Genomic DNA, 19,129 nt, shown 5'->3' with positions numbered 1-19,129 from the left:
ATGATTATATTTTCGTGGTCGTAGAATAGCGACACATGTGCGAAAAATGCGACATTGACTTTCTTTTATATTTGTTTAAAAAGGCTTTATCCTCTTTTAATTTTAATGTTACTGTGCAATTAACTTTGCCGGACATATTTAAGTAATTTTTTCAATGTAATTCCAATTAAGTTAACATATATTTATGTTCTCTGTTTCTAAATAAAATACTTGTCTGATCTTATCTCCCAAAAAACCAGATTACATTATTAATTATTAAACTTTTTTTGTAAAACAATGTTTTGTTGGCATATATTAAAAAAAATAGACTTTTATGATTTAGCAAGTTTGGTCAACATCAAGTTTTTCTTTATAATGGTTAAAAAAAACAAAGATTGGAATTTTTTACATTCGATTTATTAAAAAAAATCAATATTTGTTTTATATGGCATAAAATGATGTTGTTCTCCATACTTGTATATGTAATTACATTTTGTGTTCTCCGCTAGAAAAATAATGTACATATTTTTTACTGTCCTAGAACAGGGTTACTAACCGTTTTTAGACAATCAAAGTAACTTTGAATGAACCTTTTCCTAACTAAGCATCTAAAAATTACACATGATTCGAATGGGGGATCGAACGACCCCAGCGCCTACTTGTATATAGCGCCACGAGAATAAAAAGGAAGTGTTTATGATCGTGTAATAATTTATTCATGTTTTCATGTTCACATATTTTACTCATTCGTATATTTTATTCATTTTTGTTAGTTTGCCGAATGCTAATATACATAAAATGAAATCCACCTTTGTATTATTTACGTCTTTTTTGTTGTATTAATATCAAACGATTTGAAAATTTAAAAACAATAACAGGAATATGCTTCTTTCTGTTATTTTCACGGCAAATAACTTTTATAATATTCAAGTTATCGAATTAAAATCGGTCTATGGGGGATTCGAATCCCCCCCCTTCGATCCACAACCATTTAATGTATGTACAATAAGATAAGTAAATAAACCCAATTAAATAAATATTAATATCATCTTTCCAAATAGCATCGGTGTGCATACATAAAAATGAAATACTAAAGAGTTTTAGCTTGTTTGTCGTCACATTCATTGCCTTTTTTTATACAAGTATGTAAGTATCTTTAATGCCATAATTATTTTTTTATGATTTGTGATTAATACTGGCACTTTGTGAAACTTAATTTTACATGTTTATGAAGTTCTTAATCTGTCAAAATCGAATTTATAAAACAGATGATAATTTTTATTTTTTTTTTTGTGATGTTAATGTTAATAATTCTTCGGAATGCTTTATTTTATGCAGGATTCGCAATAGGCTGGATACTTAGCTCTGGAATCTGAAAAAAAAAACAGAATTTATACACACATATAGTACACACACAATAACCTTAAATAGTCACATTATTTAGCACTTATGTATGTAATTTTACAGCCGAGGTATTAACGATGTTCTATAATATTTATTATTATAAAAGTAATTATTGCAAGTGTTTTAGATCAAAAGAAATATAGAAACTAGTTTTGCTAATTTGTGTGCGTTCTATTCTGTTCTTAATAATATGGGTTAGCGTTAAATAAGCTCCTGATGTCATTGCAATCTGTGTAGATCTTATTGGACGGGTCCCCGTAAGTTAATTCGCATCCTTCAAGCCTAGGTCTTTAGAAAACCAGGCTACTGAGTCGATGGCGAATGCTCTTATATTTATTTCTAAATCTGCTCTTTCAATCCCAGGTTCATTAAGTATCTAGCCATTAGGTTGGGGTGAGAATTTTTATGCATTTAACTCGAGCATCTATGTTTTCATTCATGATAGAGATACTTTATATTTATATACGACACTGATTGCCAAAGATGAAACCGAGCTAGCAGAAGCCTTCGGACGGATAGAGTTGGAGAGTGAGGCTCTGGGTCTGAAAATAAATATAAGTAAGACAACGCTAATGATTGTAGACAGAGCTGGCAGTTTCCTAAGGACAAGACGGATGCAAGACCTTGAACTGATAGATTACTTTGTGTGCCTCGGCTCGCTTATCTTCAATAACGGCAGTTGTAGACTTGAGATTGGTCGCAGGATTCAAACGGTCAAAGAAGCAATGAACCGTTTGGAGAAGATTTGGCTAGATGGAGGTATATCAGTAAACACAAAAAGCAGTTGATGGAAGCCCTGGTATTCTCCATTTTCCTATATGGGGCTGAATCGTGGACAATGCGTGCATACGAGAGAAAGAGGATCGATGCATTCGAGATATGGTGTTGGAGAAGGCTGCTGCGTGTGCCTTGGACAGCTAGAAGGACGAATGCATCGATACTGGAAGAGCTCCATATTACAACTCGTCTATCAGTGGTGTGTTTGAGAAGGATACTGTCTTTCTTTGGACATATTGCTAGACGTGAGCCAGACAATCTAGAAAAGGCAATAATGTCTGGCCGAGTTGAAGGTAGGAGAAGCAGAAGAAGGGTAGAATCCCATATAGATGGACTGGCCTAATAAAGGTGGATATGGGGCTAAAACTTGACGAGTCAGTTCGTCAGAATGAGGACAGACTGGAACGGAGCAGACTAATCAGAAGTGTTCACGGTGATCACGATCCTCAGCATTGAGGGACTGACTTAAAAGAAGAAGAAAAGAAGATATTAATAGTACATTAATGTCAGCTTGAAGAGAAACGACATCTATCGATAAGTAAGTTTCAGCCCATTATATATTTTATCAGTTCAAGAAATGAAAAAAATCTAAAATAGCCACTTTCCATTATTGTATGGATTTATTATAGGTATTAGTAATTTTTATTTATATTTAACTGCCTACTTTGGTTATGGTCCTGTTTACTATTGCAGGCTCACGGATAAGGGGTCCAAGGTTTGAACCCTGCTCTACCGCAACCTGGTTCTTATTTTTTTTAGCATAAATGAAATGTTTTTTATTTTTTAAAATTCATACTAACGAATTACAATAATTCATAAAATATTTCAACTTAGATGTTTTTCAAAATAATTTAAAATTACTGTGCTTTAAATGGGATTTATGTTGAGTAGTGATGTCGGGAATACCACTAAAGAACACCAAGGAGTTTGTCAACCTCGGGAGCAAAATAACGTGGGACGGTCGGTCTAAGAGCGAGGTCGACAGCCGTATACATCAAGCTAGACTTGCATTTAATAAAAGGTCAAAAATAATAGAATCAAATAATATAGACCTAAAACTAAGAATACTCCTAATCAAGACCTATGTATGGAGTATCTTGATGTATGGCTGCGAGACATGGTGCCTATCCGAAAGAGATAAACGGAGACTAGAGGCTTTTGAGATGTGGTCCTATAAAAGACTACTAGGAATTTCCTGGGGAGACCACATTACAAATGAGGAGGTTCTCCAAAGAATCGAAGGTGGAAGGCACTTGCTCAGGACCTTGTCCGAAAGGCGAGCGAGATGGATCGGCCATGTAATACGTCAAGAAGGCCTCCTGCATGTCATAATGGAGGGGATGACCGAGGGGACATATTCTAGGGGACGCCCACGCCGAGAGTACCTGGAGGACCTATTAGAGGACGTGCGCTGCTCATCATATGTTGACTTTAAAAGAGCCGCACAGGACAGGGAGGAGTGGAGGAGAAGAATGAAAGTAATTGCTGCCAGCCAATCCTAGGATTGAGACCAGAGAAGAAGAGCTATGGTTGAAATCTTGAAACTTTAAATTTCTTCCTTACACAATTAGCTGATAGTGATTTCAACCTCTTTAGCTTAGTGACATAAAACATTTAGCATGCAAGTTCTTGTGTTTTAACTCTATTTTGTTACCTGAACATTTGGCCTAGTACTCAGAACATAAAGTACACCATCGGCCACATCCGATGGTTCGATGTAAGGTAAAGATGGGGTTTGTGCCGGAGGATTCAATTTAGCAAACTCCTTAGTTAAGTTGAACACCAATTCTGTCGCCACCACTCCGGGACTAATACTCTAAAACAGACAAAGGTTTTTACAAATATTTTAACTTACATTGTTTAAATTAAAAATTAATTTTTTTTTAGTTTTTTTTAAAAATACATACATATGAATGAGGTTTAAGGATTGTTGCGGCATTACCAAACAAAAAATGCACATTGGATCCATTCTAAGACGGCGAAAAATGATTTATCAACAATATTTTGAGTTTGTCCAAATTTTTGTAGACAAGGACCGGATTCAACTCCCTGGGGAGCTGATAACATTAACATATTACGACAGAGATGAAGAACATTTCAGAAAAAGTAATATAGAAGTCTAGGCATCTACATGACCTGTCATTGGCTGGTTTAAGTGGCCACTAATAAAATAAAATTTTCAGGCGTTGCCTAGTATGTAGGTGAAATAATTCAATTAGATGAATCTCACCCGCATAAATAAAGGTTTCAGCTCTTTAACTTCACAAACATCAACAGATGAAAGAATTGAAAGAATATAGATGTTCAAAGATGGGCAGAATGGTGAATGTTACACAGTGTGTAAAGTGGCCACTTAAACCAGCCAATGACAGGTCATAAGCCCTGTAGATGCCTAGACTTTTCTGAAATGTTCTTCATCTCTGTTGTAATATGTCAATATCAGATTTTTTTTCATCAGACTTACTTAGTACATCCATGGAGTACAACATTGTTCCAAAAGCCATTAAGAAAACCAATGCCTCTCTATTTTCAAAAAAATACAACTGTATGTGGAAGATCTTTCCAATTTTCGCCCTATTTTTCATCTACCCATCACATAAAGAATAGTTTAGGCTCATTAATTACATTGAGCTTAATTAATTTCTCTATTTTCGGTAAGGCGAATAAGAGTGATAAAAGTACTGTTCTGACATTGTAACGGTGGTAGACTTTGGTCATCTAGTGTTGTTGGCTCTTTTGAACATGAGCGTTGCATTTGATACTATAGATCATAATTTTTTGCTTGAACATCTGGAGAAAACTTATAGTATCCGTGATCAGGCATATATGTGGTTAAGTTCATTTCTCCATATAGTAAAGAGAATATGCAGTTGTGTTCCAGGGTAAAAGCTCCCCCAACTTTCAAGTGTCTACTGGAGCACCTCAAGGCTCAGTAGTCGAACCACTCTATCTCCTACGCACTAAAGATATAAATGATATTATCAAAAAGTATGGATTGTGGTCTCATTGCTCTGTGGGTGATACACAGATTTATTTTTTATCGTTAACCATGCGAGAAGAGTATGCTTGTCAACTTTTTTGATGGATGCATTTAGAAAATAGGAAAAAGGACGACTAAAAATAGAGTAACTTTAAACCCATTAAAAACGGAACAACTAAAGATGGTTCCAATAGGTGCTACAAATCATCCAGATCATTTAAAAATTTAAAGGAAAAATACTAAATATATTCAGGAACTTACAGTTACTTTGACCTTGGATGACAGTTCTGCAAGTTCGTAGGCGAGCGACTCACTTAGGGCTGTAACAGCAAACTTACTGGCGGAATAAATACCACTAGGAATGATCTTTACTTTAGGAACTTTGTGACCAGCAACACTAAAAACATTAAAAAAAACATAAGTATTTACATATCTAGACTAATAAATCACCAGAGAAACCCTTTAGCTCTATTGCATAGAACAATGGCATTCCAAATTTTTGGCTTGGTTTTTGATTTAACAACAAATGTGTAACATATGGTTTCGGTTTGCGCTTACAATTCTTAACCTGAGTACCTACGGCCCGTTGTATTGGTGTAAACAGTAGCTGATTTCGTGATTGATAATAATACAATGGTTTTTGTCAAGTAATATGACATTGTAAGTCTCTCCAAGCACAAAAGTTTGCTGCTTTTTTTCTTTTTTGGACAGACACAGCGTAAACTAAATATATTTAAATATCTACAGTTAGCTATATTTAATAACAAAAATGTGATTGAGTGAGTTTACATTTTACCTGTTCATATTGATAATATGGCCGTCATCTCCTCTTGTTCTCATTGTTTTTAAAGCTTCTCGACTACAAATACTCATGGAGATAACATTTAGGTCCATCATATATTTCCAGTCTTTGGTTTCTCCAGCTATATTAAATAAATCATATTAAAACACACAATAATATTCATAGCAGAAATTTGAAACGTTGTAAGTGAGAAAGTAAATTATATCATATGATGTTATTGGCTGGTTTAAGTGTTCAATTATAAACTGTGTAATATTCACGATTCTGCCTTTGTGAGCTATTTAATATACCATTTTTTACTGTAGTTTAAAAAACCATTAAAGTAGTTTTATGCCTGTAAAAGCCAATTTCACTATTAATGGCCCCTCTTCTATTTAATCTGTTTGTTAATGATGCTGCTAATGTTTTTTCTTTTACAAAATTCTGGCTTTTTGCTGACGATAACAAGATACTTAAGCTAATTAAAAATATTGATGACTGTGTCAGACTCCAAGAAGACATAAATGCATTTCATACTTGGTGCAAAACTAATAACATGGAACTTAACATCGATAAATGCAAAATTATTTCATACCATAAATGTAAACATCCTTTTATTTTTGATTATAAACTTAATGGCCAAGTTCTTTCGATTGTCACCTCTATAAGAGATCTTGGAGTGATCCTAGATAATAAACTAACTTTTCTGGAACACTTTGATAATATAGTAAACAGATCCTTAAAAATTTTAGGCTTTATTAATAGAACTACGTCTGATTTCCAAAGTATGCTTACACTTAAAACACTTTATTGCTCTTTAGTTCGCCCTATTCTTGAATATGCATCTGTAATCTGGTCCCCTCATTATGCTGTTCATATCAAGCGCCTTGAATCAGTTCAACATCGTTTTATAAGAAAAATTGCATGGAAGATGGGATTGGAAAGAGGAGACTATTCATATTCTGATATGGAGAGGTTTTTAAGCATATCAAGTCTTGAAAAACGCAGATGCATTGCAGATATAATCTGCATGTATAAAATTATGAACTGTCTCATTGATGCCCCTGAAATTTTGCAAAAGATTCTTTTTAACGTTCCCACCCGTAGACTAAGAAATAATGAAATGCTTTTCCTCGGTCACTACAGGACCAATTATGGTGCACAGTCGCCTTTGCCCAGAATGATCAGGCGGGTGAACGATCATCAAGATCTTGATTATTATGGTGTAAGGATGTCTTTCTTTACAAATCAGCTAAAGAATCTGTATAGTTAGCCTATGCTTTTTACTTAATCTAAAAAATCTATCATCTGTCTTTGCTGCTTATTTCTGTTCCTTATATTTTTTTATTCCTTTGTAAAAATTTCTTTTAATTGTAATGTTTATAATGGACTTTGTCCGTAAATAAATAAATAAATAAATAAATAAATAAATAATATTAGTTTGTTTTCATTGCTGTAGAAATAATTAATATATATATTTTTTAATGATCTTAAAATAAGCAAATTAAGTTACTCAAAATAAACAATATTGCAAGCAAAAGAATTAATTTAAAAAAAGATGCTCTGCATAATCAATAATGTCCTTATGGAGGTTTCAACATTAATTTGTAGCCAATGCGTGAACAGGAGAGAGATCTCAATCGAGTGTCTTTGCAGACGACACCAAATTATATTAGAACCCCATTCTATACTCTGGATAGCCACTCCAAGATTTGGAACACATAAATGAATGAACTAAAAACTAGCTAATCTCGTTTAATGCTGAAAAATGTTTTGCTCTTCACATTAGTAAAAACAATCCCATTCATGATACAATGACGTATATTTCAATATAAGTTACTTATTAAAAATACTTGGTACACTCTACACCAGTCTGAAGATGCCTATTATAGGGTGGAAGCCCTAATTGGTCAAATAAATAAGTGGAAGTGTAGGTACAAAGTATTTTTTATTACTAACTTATATTGAAATATAAGTCATTATATTATTGTAATGGAATTCCATCAAGAATTGTCAATAAATAACTTAAATCTTATCTTTAGGATGGTGTCCAACTTAAACCTGTAAAGCATCAAACAGTCTCAGCATAATCATATCAATGGTTTTAAAATAGGAAGGTCACATCACTTCTATCGCCAAGAAAGTCAAGTCAATAAATTATTCAATGAAAAAGGCAATCCTTAATATTCCTCAAAATATATATGATCTATGTAAGACCTCTATTGAAATGTGGATTTAAAGTATGGAGTCCCTACTTCACTAATGATATGGAGCTACTGGAAATAGTTCAAAGATGTGCTGCAAAAATCCCTAAAGTACCCAAAAGGATGGCCTACCACGGTGGATTAAAAGCAGTAGGACACCATTGGAAGATTGGTGAAGCGAGGAGACTTGACAATAAGATACTAAATGATTACTATGACTGCCCATTGCATGATATGTATTATGAAATCTGTATTTGGTCTTATTTCTTTATATTGTTGTCTTTTATCTTGTATTTTGAAGACCATGATTTCCATAATTAATAAAAAATAAAATCCCCACACTGATTTACAGGGTCATAATAGGATGCTCTATCGTTCATAGTCCCAATAAAATCGTCCTCTCCAGCACAATGGTATCAGACTGGAATAAATTCCCATGCTAAGTTGTCCATTTTATTTTGTTCAACCAGTGCATTTTTAAAGTATGAAGAATGCAAACAAAAAGCTGTAGGTACACGAGATAAAGGCCTACCAGCGTAGGCTGACTGCCTATGACATAATTAGAATAGAATGCGATAATAATAACAAATAAATTATTTACATACATACAAGTGAACCAATCTTAAATGCTCCAGCGTTATTGACAAGAATATCTACTCCACCCAATTTTTTCTCCACCCATTGAAATGCTTTAATGACATCTTCTTCATCTAATAAATCACACTTTATTGCATGGATAGTTCCATTGGTCCTTGTTTTCAACTCCTAGAATAACAACAATAACAATAATGATATCAACAAAAGGAGAAGGTTTTTGGAGATTAAATATGTAAAGTTTTTTTTTAATAATCTGTAAAATTATTCTAGGATATATTTATATATAATATTACAGAGGAAACAATTGGACATAAAAAAAAAAAATTTTAGGCGTTACATTGACGCCATGGAAACATGAAAAACGAAGTAACGTGGCTTATAAAGAGACCACAGGGCATGGTAATGCCCAGTCAGCCCAACAAGTGAACCCAAGCAAGTCAGCCCCAAGAGTTAGCCACAACCAGTCAGCCCGAACGGTCAACTCAAACAGTCAGCCCAACCAAGTCAACCCAATTCAACCCACTCACTTAGTTCCAGCATGTAGTCCAAATTAATCTAAATGTCAAATCATGAAAACGCCATTAGATTATTCTCGCAGCGCGGGCAAAAGGACCGCCCCTGACGAAAGTCGGATAACTACCAACTGGCGTTTAGGTATGCACACAATACATCGATGTAAATGCCTAGATTTCCATATTTCCTTCTCAAAAATGTTTTCCTTCTCGTTGCAATTAATTAAAAATATTTTCCCACTATCCCTAAATTCAATTTAATTAGATTACTAGTCAGACGTCTAAAAATTAAGTTTTGGGTGCTATTCTGATCTTCTCACGGGAGTAGTGAAGATTTCAACTGTACGTGGGGCTTTTTATTTTTTGCGTGCGACTACACTTTGCTTCATATATGGCCATACTGATGATTAAACGTCAGCTTACTTAAACTTAACTTAAAATAAAACCGAATTTAAGTGTTTTGGGTAATCCAATAAATAATTGGGTCGCAACAATGCTCTAAATGAAAATCATCACGTTTGGTTTCACGTGATTATAGTTATGAAGCAAAGTGTAGTCGCATGCAAAAAATTAAAAATTCACACCTTATATGCAGTAGAAATCTTCTCTTCTCCCGCGAGCAGATTCAGGATATCACCACTTGACGACCGACATATGGTTTGTTTTATTTATGTAAAAGCAAAAAGTGCTTACCTCAATCCTCTCCTCCCGCCTGGCGAGCCCAACAACGATAACTCCCTTTTCAGCCAGTGCCACAGCTATTTCAGCACCTATACCGGAACTGGCCCCTGTTACTACAGCCACCTTTCCAGCCCACCTCCACTCTCCCACAGCCTCTCTACTTAGCAAAGCGATGGAGAGAAAGAGGAACGACAGTTTTAATGACAGCATTGTGGAAACCTGTTGAAGAAATGGATAAATAATAACATCAGCCAATGACAGTAAGTTCCTAAGCCTTGTAAATGCTTGGACTATCCTTTTTATTGTTCTTAATCTCTGTTGTAAAAATCACAGAAGCTTCTAGGTTAGTTTTCAAACATACTGGTTTAAACTGGGTGCCATCTGTCATCTGTGGACAAAAAATATTCATAACCATCTGTGGTTATGAATATTTTTTGTTGTCTGATGTTATTCCAATGTTTACTTGATGTTAGATTGATTTCTGTTTTATACTTACAAATTTTCCTTGTTTAATAAATATTAAATAATAAATATAATATGGTAACTACTTCATTAAACTGTATTTTAAACATCTATTTCCCTCTAGTAATATTTATACAAAATAAAAACCAGTTTTTGATGTACCTGTATCGGATATTTTAATAAATATTTATTTAAACACCTTGTAGGCTTTTACATGTTTTAAATATATAAATATAAAAAACAGACATTTATTTTACACAAAAGTAGCAAAAAATTAAAACGAAGTACCTAGTAAGAATAAGCAAATAAAAAATAAAAAAATTAATCTTACATATTAGTAGAAAATATATGAGTTTACATATAGTACATATGTATATTCCTGTAGAGAGAACAGGAATTCATTTTTTCCCATCAGTTATATTATAAGAATCTTAAAATTAAAAGAAGTTAGAAAGATAATAATTCAGAATACAGATATAACTTAATAAAAGGTATAGAATTTAAAACAACATAGTATTATTTAGGTATTTATATTTGAACATAATAAATTGTTACATTGCCTTTTAAAAATAAAAAAGTGTTATATTCAATATATTTATATCATTTGCAAATTCATGTGCAAACGCATGAATTTTCCTTATTAGCGAGTGTGCACTGTAGTTTGTTGTAGATACATTTATATCGAAGAGCTTATTATTAAATCGAGTAATCCGGCCGGGCACTCACAAGTTAATTCGTTTTAACAGTTCGGAACAGTCAAATATTGAATTTAATATTTTAAATAAAAATAACAAATCAATTAATTTTCTTCGAGTTTCTAATTTATGTAAATTTAAATATTTATTTAAGTATGTAAATATGGTATTATAAAACCACGTATCTTTGGTACAGGCCATTATTTTGTATGGCCTTCAAATCGTATATTCAGCAAGCCGAACGTGTTCAGGACAAAAGCTTCCAACCACAATAACTGTGGAAAAAGCGGTTTCATTATTTTAAATGTGTTTTGAACCAATGTTTGAATATGTCCAAATGCTTGCAGACTGGCTGGATTTCCTCCCTAGGGAGTTATTCATATTTAAATTTATTTCAGCAGAGAGGGAAAACATTTTTGAGAAGGACCACTTACCCACGTATGTCGTATATACAATATATTCTAGCAAAAGAAATTTAAACTGCAAACACATATTCTCGCATTAAAAGAACGTTTATATGACCCATATAGTTGGTTACAACAACATTAATACTAATAAAGCCACTTTGTCCAAAATTGTGGTATAAAGCCTTTGTCCTAAACACAGTCGAAAAAAAATCCCAACAAATTAGGGTGCTAACATTATTGATGGTAGGTAAATAAGAACGTAAGGTATGAAAAGGTTAGATATCTCAGTTAAAACAGCCAACATTTTATCAGTAAATGAACTATCTTTTATCGATTTTATTTATATGATTAGGTACAATACTTTACTCCAAAAGGTGTCTTAAACTTAGGAAAAGTTATACATTCAAAATTTGCAATAAATAAATTAGGTACCATGAATAGGTGAACTATTATTCCCAATTATTGCTATTCTCAGAATCTTCAAGGAAATCTCCATGGGATATAATTAGTACCTATCTGTAACAAAGCTAAGGGCCAGGCTGTAGCTAGGCTTTGTATTCAGGGCGGGCTCAAAAAATGTCAAGGCAGGGTGATTTTTTAAACATTTTATGCATAGGAAACTATTATTATCATCATCCGTTCGCATCTAATGGTGCATAAGGCGCTGCGTAGGTACACTAAATGCAGCGTACATCGATCCTATGAGGTGCCAGTCCAGGAACATGAAATATTGCAATGAAGAATCACGTTCTTAATTAGCATTTCAATGGCACCTTTTTCGAGATGAGTGCTCTGGTTGTGAATTTAAAGTACCCACGCCGCAAGTTTGATTTGTTTGTAAGTAATTTATTTTCAAAAAGACCAAGCCGTTTCCGTGACCTTCCGCGATATACCTTAACCACGAAACGCTAGTTCAAATGTGTATGTATTTTTATATATTCACTAGCGGACCCGACAGATGTTGTTCTGCCCGAACATTGGCTTGCCTGCTATTAGCTTGTAAAAAGACTCTGAATTGATAAGTAGGTACCTAGGTACTTGTTTTATGGTTGAATTGCAAAAATAATTAATTTTCGAAAATGGGATTTTTTTTACAAATGTCAAACTTGGCTCTTCTCACCAACAGGAGTGTGTTTTATTCATAAATTTGAGTTTTTTTTAAATGCATGTTAAATGTAAATGTTAATGTCAGTTAATATTCTTTTAGTATCACCAAAAATCCAGTAAAAAGAAATAAATGGGAAGAAATTACAAGGAATGTAAGGAAAGAATCAGATTGAGATCCATAAAAAGCTAATGTTGTTTGTAAACATTCAAAAACAAACTTTTTTTAACACAAAAAAACAATATAAAAATATTTCCATTTTTTTTTGTAAATTCATTCTCCTAGTAGATCGATAAATAAAACATTTATGCTCCTTGCTTCTTTTTTATATATTAGATTGAAGATTTTAATATCCACGAACACGCACAGCGCAAAGATCTATATTTCTCTGAAAGCCGCACGTAAATCGGTTTAGGTGTTTGGAAGTTTAGTGACATCACACGTACAGAGGAATTATATATATAAAGATATATATATATATATGTATACGTATACAGGGTGTTCTTTAAACCCTGTCACATCCGAAACCACGATGATCAGTATGGGCAAGAAGACATATTAGCATATTTAGAAAAATATTTAGAACAAAGAAAAATTGTAAAAATAAAATATCTAAAAAAACAAATGGTTGCTTACCTTTGCACGGGAGAAGTGAGGGGAGCGCAGCGCAGTATCAGACTCCCCCCCCCCCCCTCCTCGTTACGCCCCTGCAGAAGTAAGTAACTATTTGCTTTTTTTTTAAACTTAATTTTTAAAATTTAATTTGTTCTAAAATATTATTTTAATGTGCCAATATGTCTTCTTGTTCATACTGATCATCGTGGTTTCAGATGTGACAGGGTTTAATGAACACCCTGTATAAATATATATATATAAATAAATTATTATTTTTTATTTATTTATTTTTAATTATGTAATGTCCTGCTGGTAAAACAATTTTGTGACTACAAATTGATTGTAGATCACTTTATGATCCAGAATATAAAAAAAGAGTTTCCCACACTCACAACACTAGATTAAAAACTAAGGGGCTCCTTGGTCGTTCCCCGAATTACAAATTACTTCGGAGAACGAACATTAAATTTGCTTTATTCCAAGGTTGTTCAATGATCATTAACATGAAAAATCTTCGAATGAAAAAAAAAGAACTGAAGAAATATCCTCTAAATAGCGCCTGTTAATAAATAATTTTATATAATATAAATAAAATAATGTAAAATAAACCTGTCATAAAAAAAAATGTGTCTCACCGAAAAGTCTTTAGACTTAGTGGGTGACACATTGTATTTTAATGTATTTTAAAATATCAATTAAACGCTGTTCTGCAGCACTGAAACTTAAAAAAATGAATATTTTGTGCAACCGACTTTATGTAATATCTCCAATGTTTTAGAACGTTGTCATTAATAATTCAATAAGTAAATTCATTAGATTACTTTTTATCTCTAATTAGAAAAAAATGTTCGTAATAATAATATTTGTTATGAATATTTTGATAAGGGGCAAGTTCTGGCTAGCGGCTAAGGCAGGCACAAAATCTTCTTGGGCAGGCAGAACCTGCCCTGGTATACTCCTGGCTGCGGCCCTGTTAGCAGTGGCGAGTGGTGATTTTATTTACAGGTAAGCTATAAAAATATATATATTTGTACCTACATAAGAGGTACATAATATAATGTAAGTAATATATACTATAAATTGATATTTTTCTGTGGTTTTGTGTGATACAACAACTCTCATCCATGAAATCAACTAAAACGATATAACTTCGTGATATATTATATTACAAATATTAATTATCCATTATGTTAATACATAACTCATTAAAAAATAAATAAAAAATACCACAATGAATTCAGTCGATATTAGGTATTCAATTGAAATGTCAATGTGTGTTCTAGTAATGAATAGTGCTAAAAACGGCCGCGAGGAGCGCTATATGTCCTGCAATATGACGCATGAAAGTAATTATGGTCTTATGTCAAAAGTACCATCTCAAAGAAAAATAGTCCTTAAGAAACAATGTTTGAAATACTGTTTTCCAAATCAAGAACCTTTAAATAATTTGTGTAATCTGCAAGTTTAATCTAGGAAAAAAAACCCGCACTGGGTTTAAGACAATCAAAATATAGTATACTTATTTGTATGAAAAAATAAGCTGGAATAATTGGCGAGTTTCTTGTCTCACCGCAGGCGCTGGGCGCGCTTTATTAATATTAATATTTATATTAGGGTAAAGATACAAACGATGGAAATGATTTAAAATAAATAGTCATTATTTACTTGTATTTCGGTAAATAAAATTACAGTAAAACATTATTACGGTTAGTCAAATATAATGGTAAGCTGCGCATAATCGCTTCTATACACGGTTCGCCCCTGCCTGGTAGGTAATGACAAAAACTAATGCGAGAATAATAATGCATTATTATAGTGTAATAATTATACGTAATAATTATATGATTATACTACAATGTATAATGTTTCGTTTTGGTCAGTTATTTCCATCTGGGCCTCGATTATGATGGGAAGATGGTGAGCACTGGAAATATATGTAAGAGATTTACGATCCAGAAGTTTAAGGAACCTATTCTGTATTTTATCTAGTTGTGATATATAAATTGTATATCGAGGATTCCAAACAACAGATGCAAACTCAAGATGGCTGCTATAAGATTTTGAGGGATGCGGTTGTTTTGAATGGTTGAGTGGTGCGTATAATAAAGCCCAGATTTCTGTAAGCCTTATTTATAGACGCCTGAATATGGACTGGTAAAGTCATAAGTACCTACGTAACAATTTTCATAGGGGTTTGAAAGAAAAAATCTTTTAAAAAAACGTGAGTAGCCAACAAATTATATGAAAGCATTTTTCACCGACTTGTAAAAACTTATCTAAGTTTCGCATAAAAGGTTATCAGTTAGAGCAAGGTCCGGCGAGTATAGTGGGTGACAGCTAATCTTCAACTTCAGCTCTTGCACCTCTGAGACTGTCCGCCGTTAAGTATGCATGAGCGATTAACTGGCCTCGGTTGTTTTACTGTGAACTCCTCGATCATTGTCTGCCATTCTTGATAATATTCCTCGCAGTTACAGTTAAACTAAATCTTATTGAGCTGTAGTGGATGACGTAGACACAGAACCACCACATCGTTGTCATAAAAGGTGCAGTGCGTTCGCTCGCGGTGTTTAGTCAGCACGCATCATTCATGTTAGTTCCGCGACGGAATTAGTTAAAAAAATAAAAATCAGAATTGTCAACTTGTCCATCATTAAAAATTCGTGAAGATATCTGAGCCACAACAGACGACAAAAAAACAAATGACAAACTAATGAAAAAGAAAATAGTAACATGACTTTAAAACAAAAAAAATATTTGTCTTTAAAATTCTCACGCAAACAAATAATATTAGCCATGTTCAATGGAAGTTCAATGTATTGTTTGTTTGTTTGTTAATAGACTATTATATTATATTTCTCTTATATATCGTGGGCATACAAGAGAAATTGACCAAGTGACAAAATCAATATTTAACATATTACAACAGAGATGAAGAACATTTAAGATAAGGTAATATAAATAGATCTAGGCATCTACAGGGCTTACGACCTGTCAATGTCTGGTTTAAGTGGCCACTTTACACACTGTGTAACATTCACTTAAATGTTCTACATCTCTGTTGTAATATGTTAATATAAACAGCTCCCCAGGGAGTTGAATCCAGTCCTTGCCTACAAAAATTTGGACAAACTCAAAATATTGTTGATAAAACCAATAATGTTCGGGGGAGCCATTTTAGTGTTTTTCTAGAGTTCAATTGCATCTTGAAGATCAGATTTTTCAAGTAGGTGGTTAGTAATTTTACATTATATGTACGGCGCTTTCAACTTTAATGTAAAGTATAAACATATTTAAAAAACATTATCACTTTTATTTAAAAAAAAAAAAAAAAACCTTAGTCAATTTTACCTGTAAAATTTGTAATGAAATGTGGCTGATAATCATATTTGTTTCGTTCATTGAGGGAGGTAGTATTTTATTTTATAACTATAAATTATGTTTTTGAGATTTTTATTTTCAATAATGCATTTTTTAATATTTATAAAGGTTAAATAAACACAGAAATACAAAATAAATGTAAAAGAACAAATAATTAAAAAGTGTTACGTAATAATCTAAAGAATAAATTTTATTTATAAAAAGACCGTATCAGTCAAATACAAAACGTATTCTAACTTAATGACTACTGACTACTAAACTCTAACTAACTTTTCGCTGGTGACATCACCTACAAGTAAAATTGACAAACTGTTACTTGGTCAATTTAACGTGACTATGTGTGTTGGCCAGTTTTACTTGTCAAAAATCTGCGAGCTTCTATCAAATGGTCAAAGTGTCGGATCGGCTTGGTATTTTTACCAGTCAAGCATTATGCTAATAGAGATGTCAAAAAGTAAATAATCTCAATTTCGACATTTTTGCAAATAGTCACTTTTACTCGTATAACCACGATATTTATTTATTTATTTATTTTTCATAAACGGCATAAATAGCCTTTAACATATATTGAACATACATATGAAAAAAAAAAAATAATACATAAATAAAAACATAACAAAAAATTATAAAAATTGCATAACTATAACAATAGTAACAAGCAGGTAAATACATAAAAGCAACCAAAAATAATAACGAAATAAATACATAAATATGAAAAAACAAAAAAGGAAAAAAAAATAAATAAAAAGAAAAGTTTAAGAATAATATTGCGAGAGAAAAAAGAAATCAGACTCGTTTTATAACTATCAAGTCCAGAACCAAATATATCAGCCTTGTCCTCATACTGATTGCCATATCTATGGAGCCTAGGGATAGGCGAGTGCATGTGATATATTGTATTATCAGAGCTATGATTTTTATGAAGTTGTGTGTTTCTGAAATTACTCCGCGTGTGACGACTCAAGTTCTCTTCCGCTTCTTCTCGGTCAATTCTACCGATTGGTCCCTTGTATTACCGTAAACCGGAAATCTTTCATAACTCTCACCATTGGTCGATTTATAGGAACTAGTGACGTCGTTCAAAGTAACTCCTTTTTATTCAAATATATTTTATCATTTTTGTCATACATTGTCAAGAAATTTTTCATTATTTACTTTTAACCCTTTATTATTTGTATGTAAGTATGGTGAAGGTGTATAGTGGGTTTTGCATGTTGGTTTAATTGGTGTCCTGACGAAAAGACGGATACATATTCAATAGACATAGAAAAGTCGGTAAGTGGTTAGTAACAAATATTTGATAAAATTTAGTAAAATATTTGACCACAAAGTTAATGCTTTAAGTATTAATATTTTTTTTTTGTTTTGTCTGCGTTGTGTAACTTATCAATTATTTCTAAAATAAACTACAATGAACTTCCGGAAAGAATTATCACGAAAAAACGTAAATATTTTAGAACCCACCTTATTCACACACAAGATAATCTCACTACTGACTTTTGCCAACTGAGCTTGTAATAAGGATCGCGTTCCTTATATGGATTTAATTTACATTATTATAGTGAACTCGCCATAAAATATACTCGTATATAGCGATGACTCATGTTATTCTTATTCTTAGAGGTGAGGGTCAGTGCTATGCAAGCTCCTGACGTCACTGCGACCTGTGAAGATCTATTGTGACGGGTCCCCGTGAATAGTTCTCGCCCTCCAAGCCCAGGTCTGTAAAGAGCCTGGCTGCTGTGTGGAAGGCGAGAGCTTACATTTCGCTAAATCTCCCCCTCCAAGCCCAGATCCGTAAAGTATTGGGCTATCAGGTAGGGAGCGAGCTCTTTAAATTCTTCAGGTTTAACCAGTGGCACTCCGATGATGGGGCTCCTTTTATGATGTAAAGCATCACATTCACATAGAATGTGTATACTCATACTAATTGAAATTGCTAATTTTTCTTGCAATTTTGATTTTCCACATTTGAACGTAGTTATGCAGACAGCGGCTAGTCTACAATTCAGAAAAAATGAGATATTGGTATTATCGGGCGCAGTAAGGTCAATTCTATGTTTTGCTAAAATCAGCCAGACCACTTTCATACAAAAAAACTATTATAATCACAATATTTGAGTTTGTCCAAATGTTCGTAGACAAAAGACTGGATTTCACCCCCTCGGGAGTCATTAAGATTAACAAATTACAACAGGGATGGAGAATACCTTAAATAAGGGAATATAGAAGTCTAGGCATTTACAGGGCTTATAACCTGTCATTGGCTGGTTTAAGTAGCTACTTTACACACTTTAACTTCACTAAAATCAACAAATATAAGAATTGAAGAAATATGGGTGTTCAAACATAGACAAAATGGTGAATGTTACACAGTGTGTAAAGTGGCCACTTAAACCAGCCAACGATAGGTCATAAGCCCTGTAAATGCCTAGACTTCTATATTCCTTTATTTAAGGTATTCTCCATCCCTGTTGTAATTTGTTAATTGTAATAATCACTTTCTGAAAATTGTGTCGATCACAAAAACGGCTTTCCCCAATTTGTAG

At 32.9% G+C, this 19,129-nt stretch overlaps 1 protein-coding gene across 1 annotated transcript; it reads right to left on the bottom strand.

Annotated features, from left to right (window-relative positions):
- Positions 1-374: 374 nt before the first annotated feature.
- LOC148273489 (farnesol dehydrogenase-like) lies at positions 375-18,090 on the bottom strand. The gene is made up of 7 exons (XM_088238638.1): positions 18,045-18,090; positions 9,928-10,134; positions 8,731-8,890; positions 5,937-6,063; positions 5,402-5,537; positions 3,815-3,976; positions 375-1,351 (listed from the first exon to the last, which is right to left on the bottom strand). The coding sequence occupies exons 2-7, from the start codon at positions 10,123-10,125 to the stop codon at positions 1,310-1,312; spliced, it is 825 nt and encodes a 274-aa protein (XP_088094764.1). The 5' UTR covers positions 10,126-10,134; positions 18,045-18,090; the 3' UTR covers positions 375-1,309.
- Positions 18,091-19,129: the final 1,039 nt, after the last annotated feature.

This window comes from Micrasema longulum, unplaced genomic scaffold, assembly GCF_059751315.1.
Source record: "Micrasema longulum isolate JH-2025_06_02 unplaced genomic scaffold, ASM5975131v1 h1tg001938l, whole genome shotgun sequence".
Classification (NCBI taxonomy): Eukaryota; Metazoa; Arthropoda; class Insecta; order Trichoptera; family Brachycentridae; genus Micrasema; species Micrasema longulum.
Note: the sequence above shows the minus strand (reverse complement) of the source record. Positions and strands in the feature narration are given on the sequence as shown.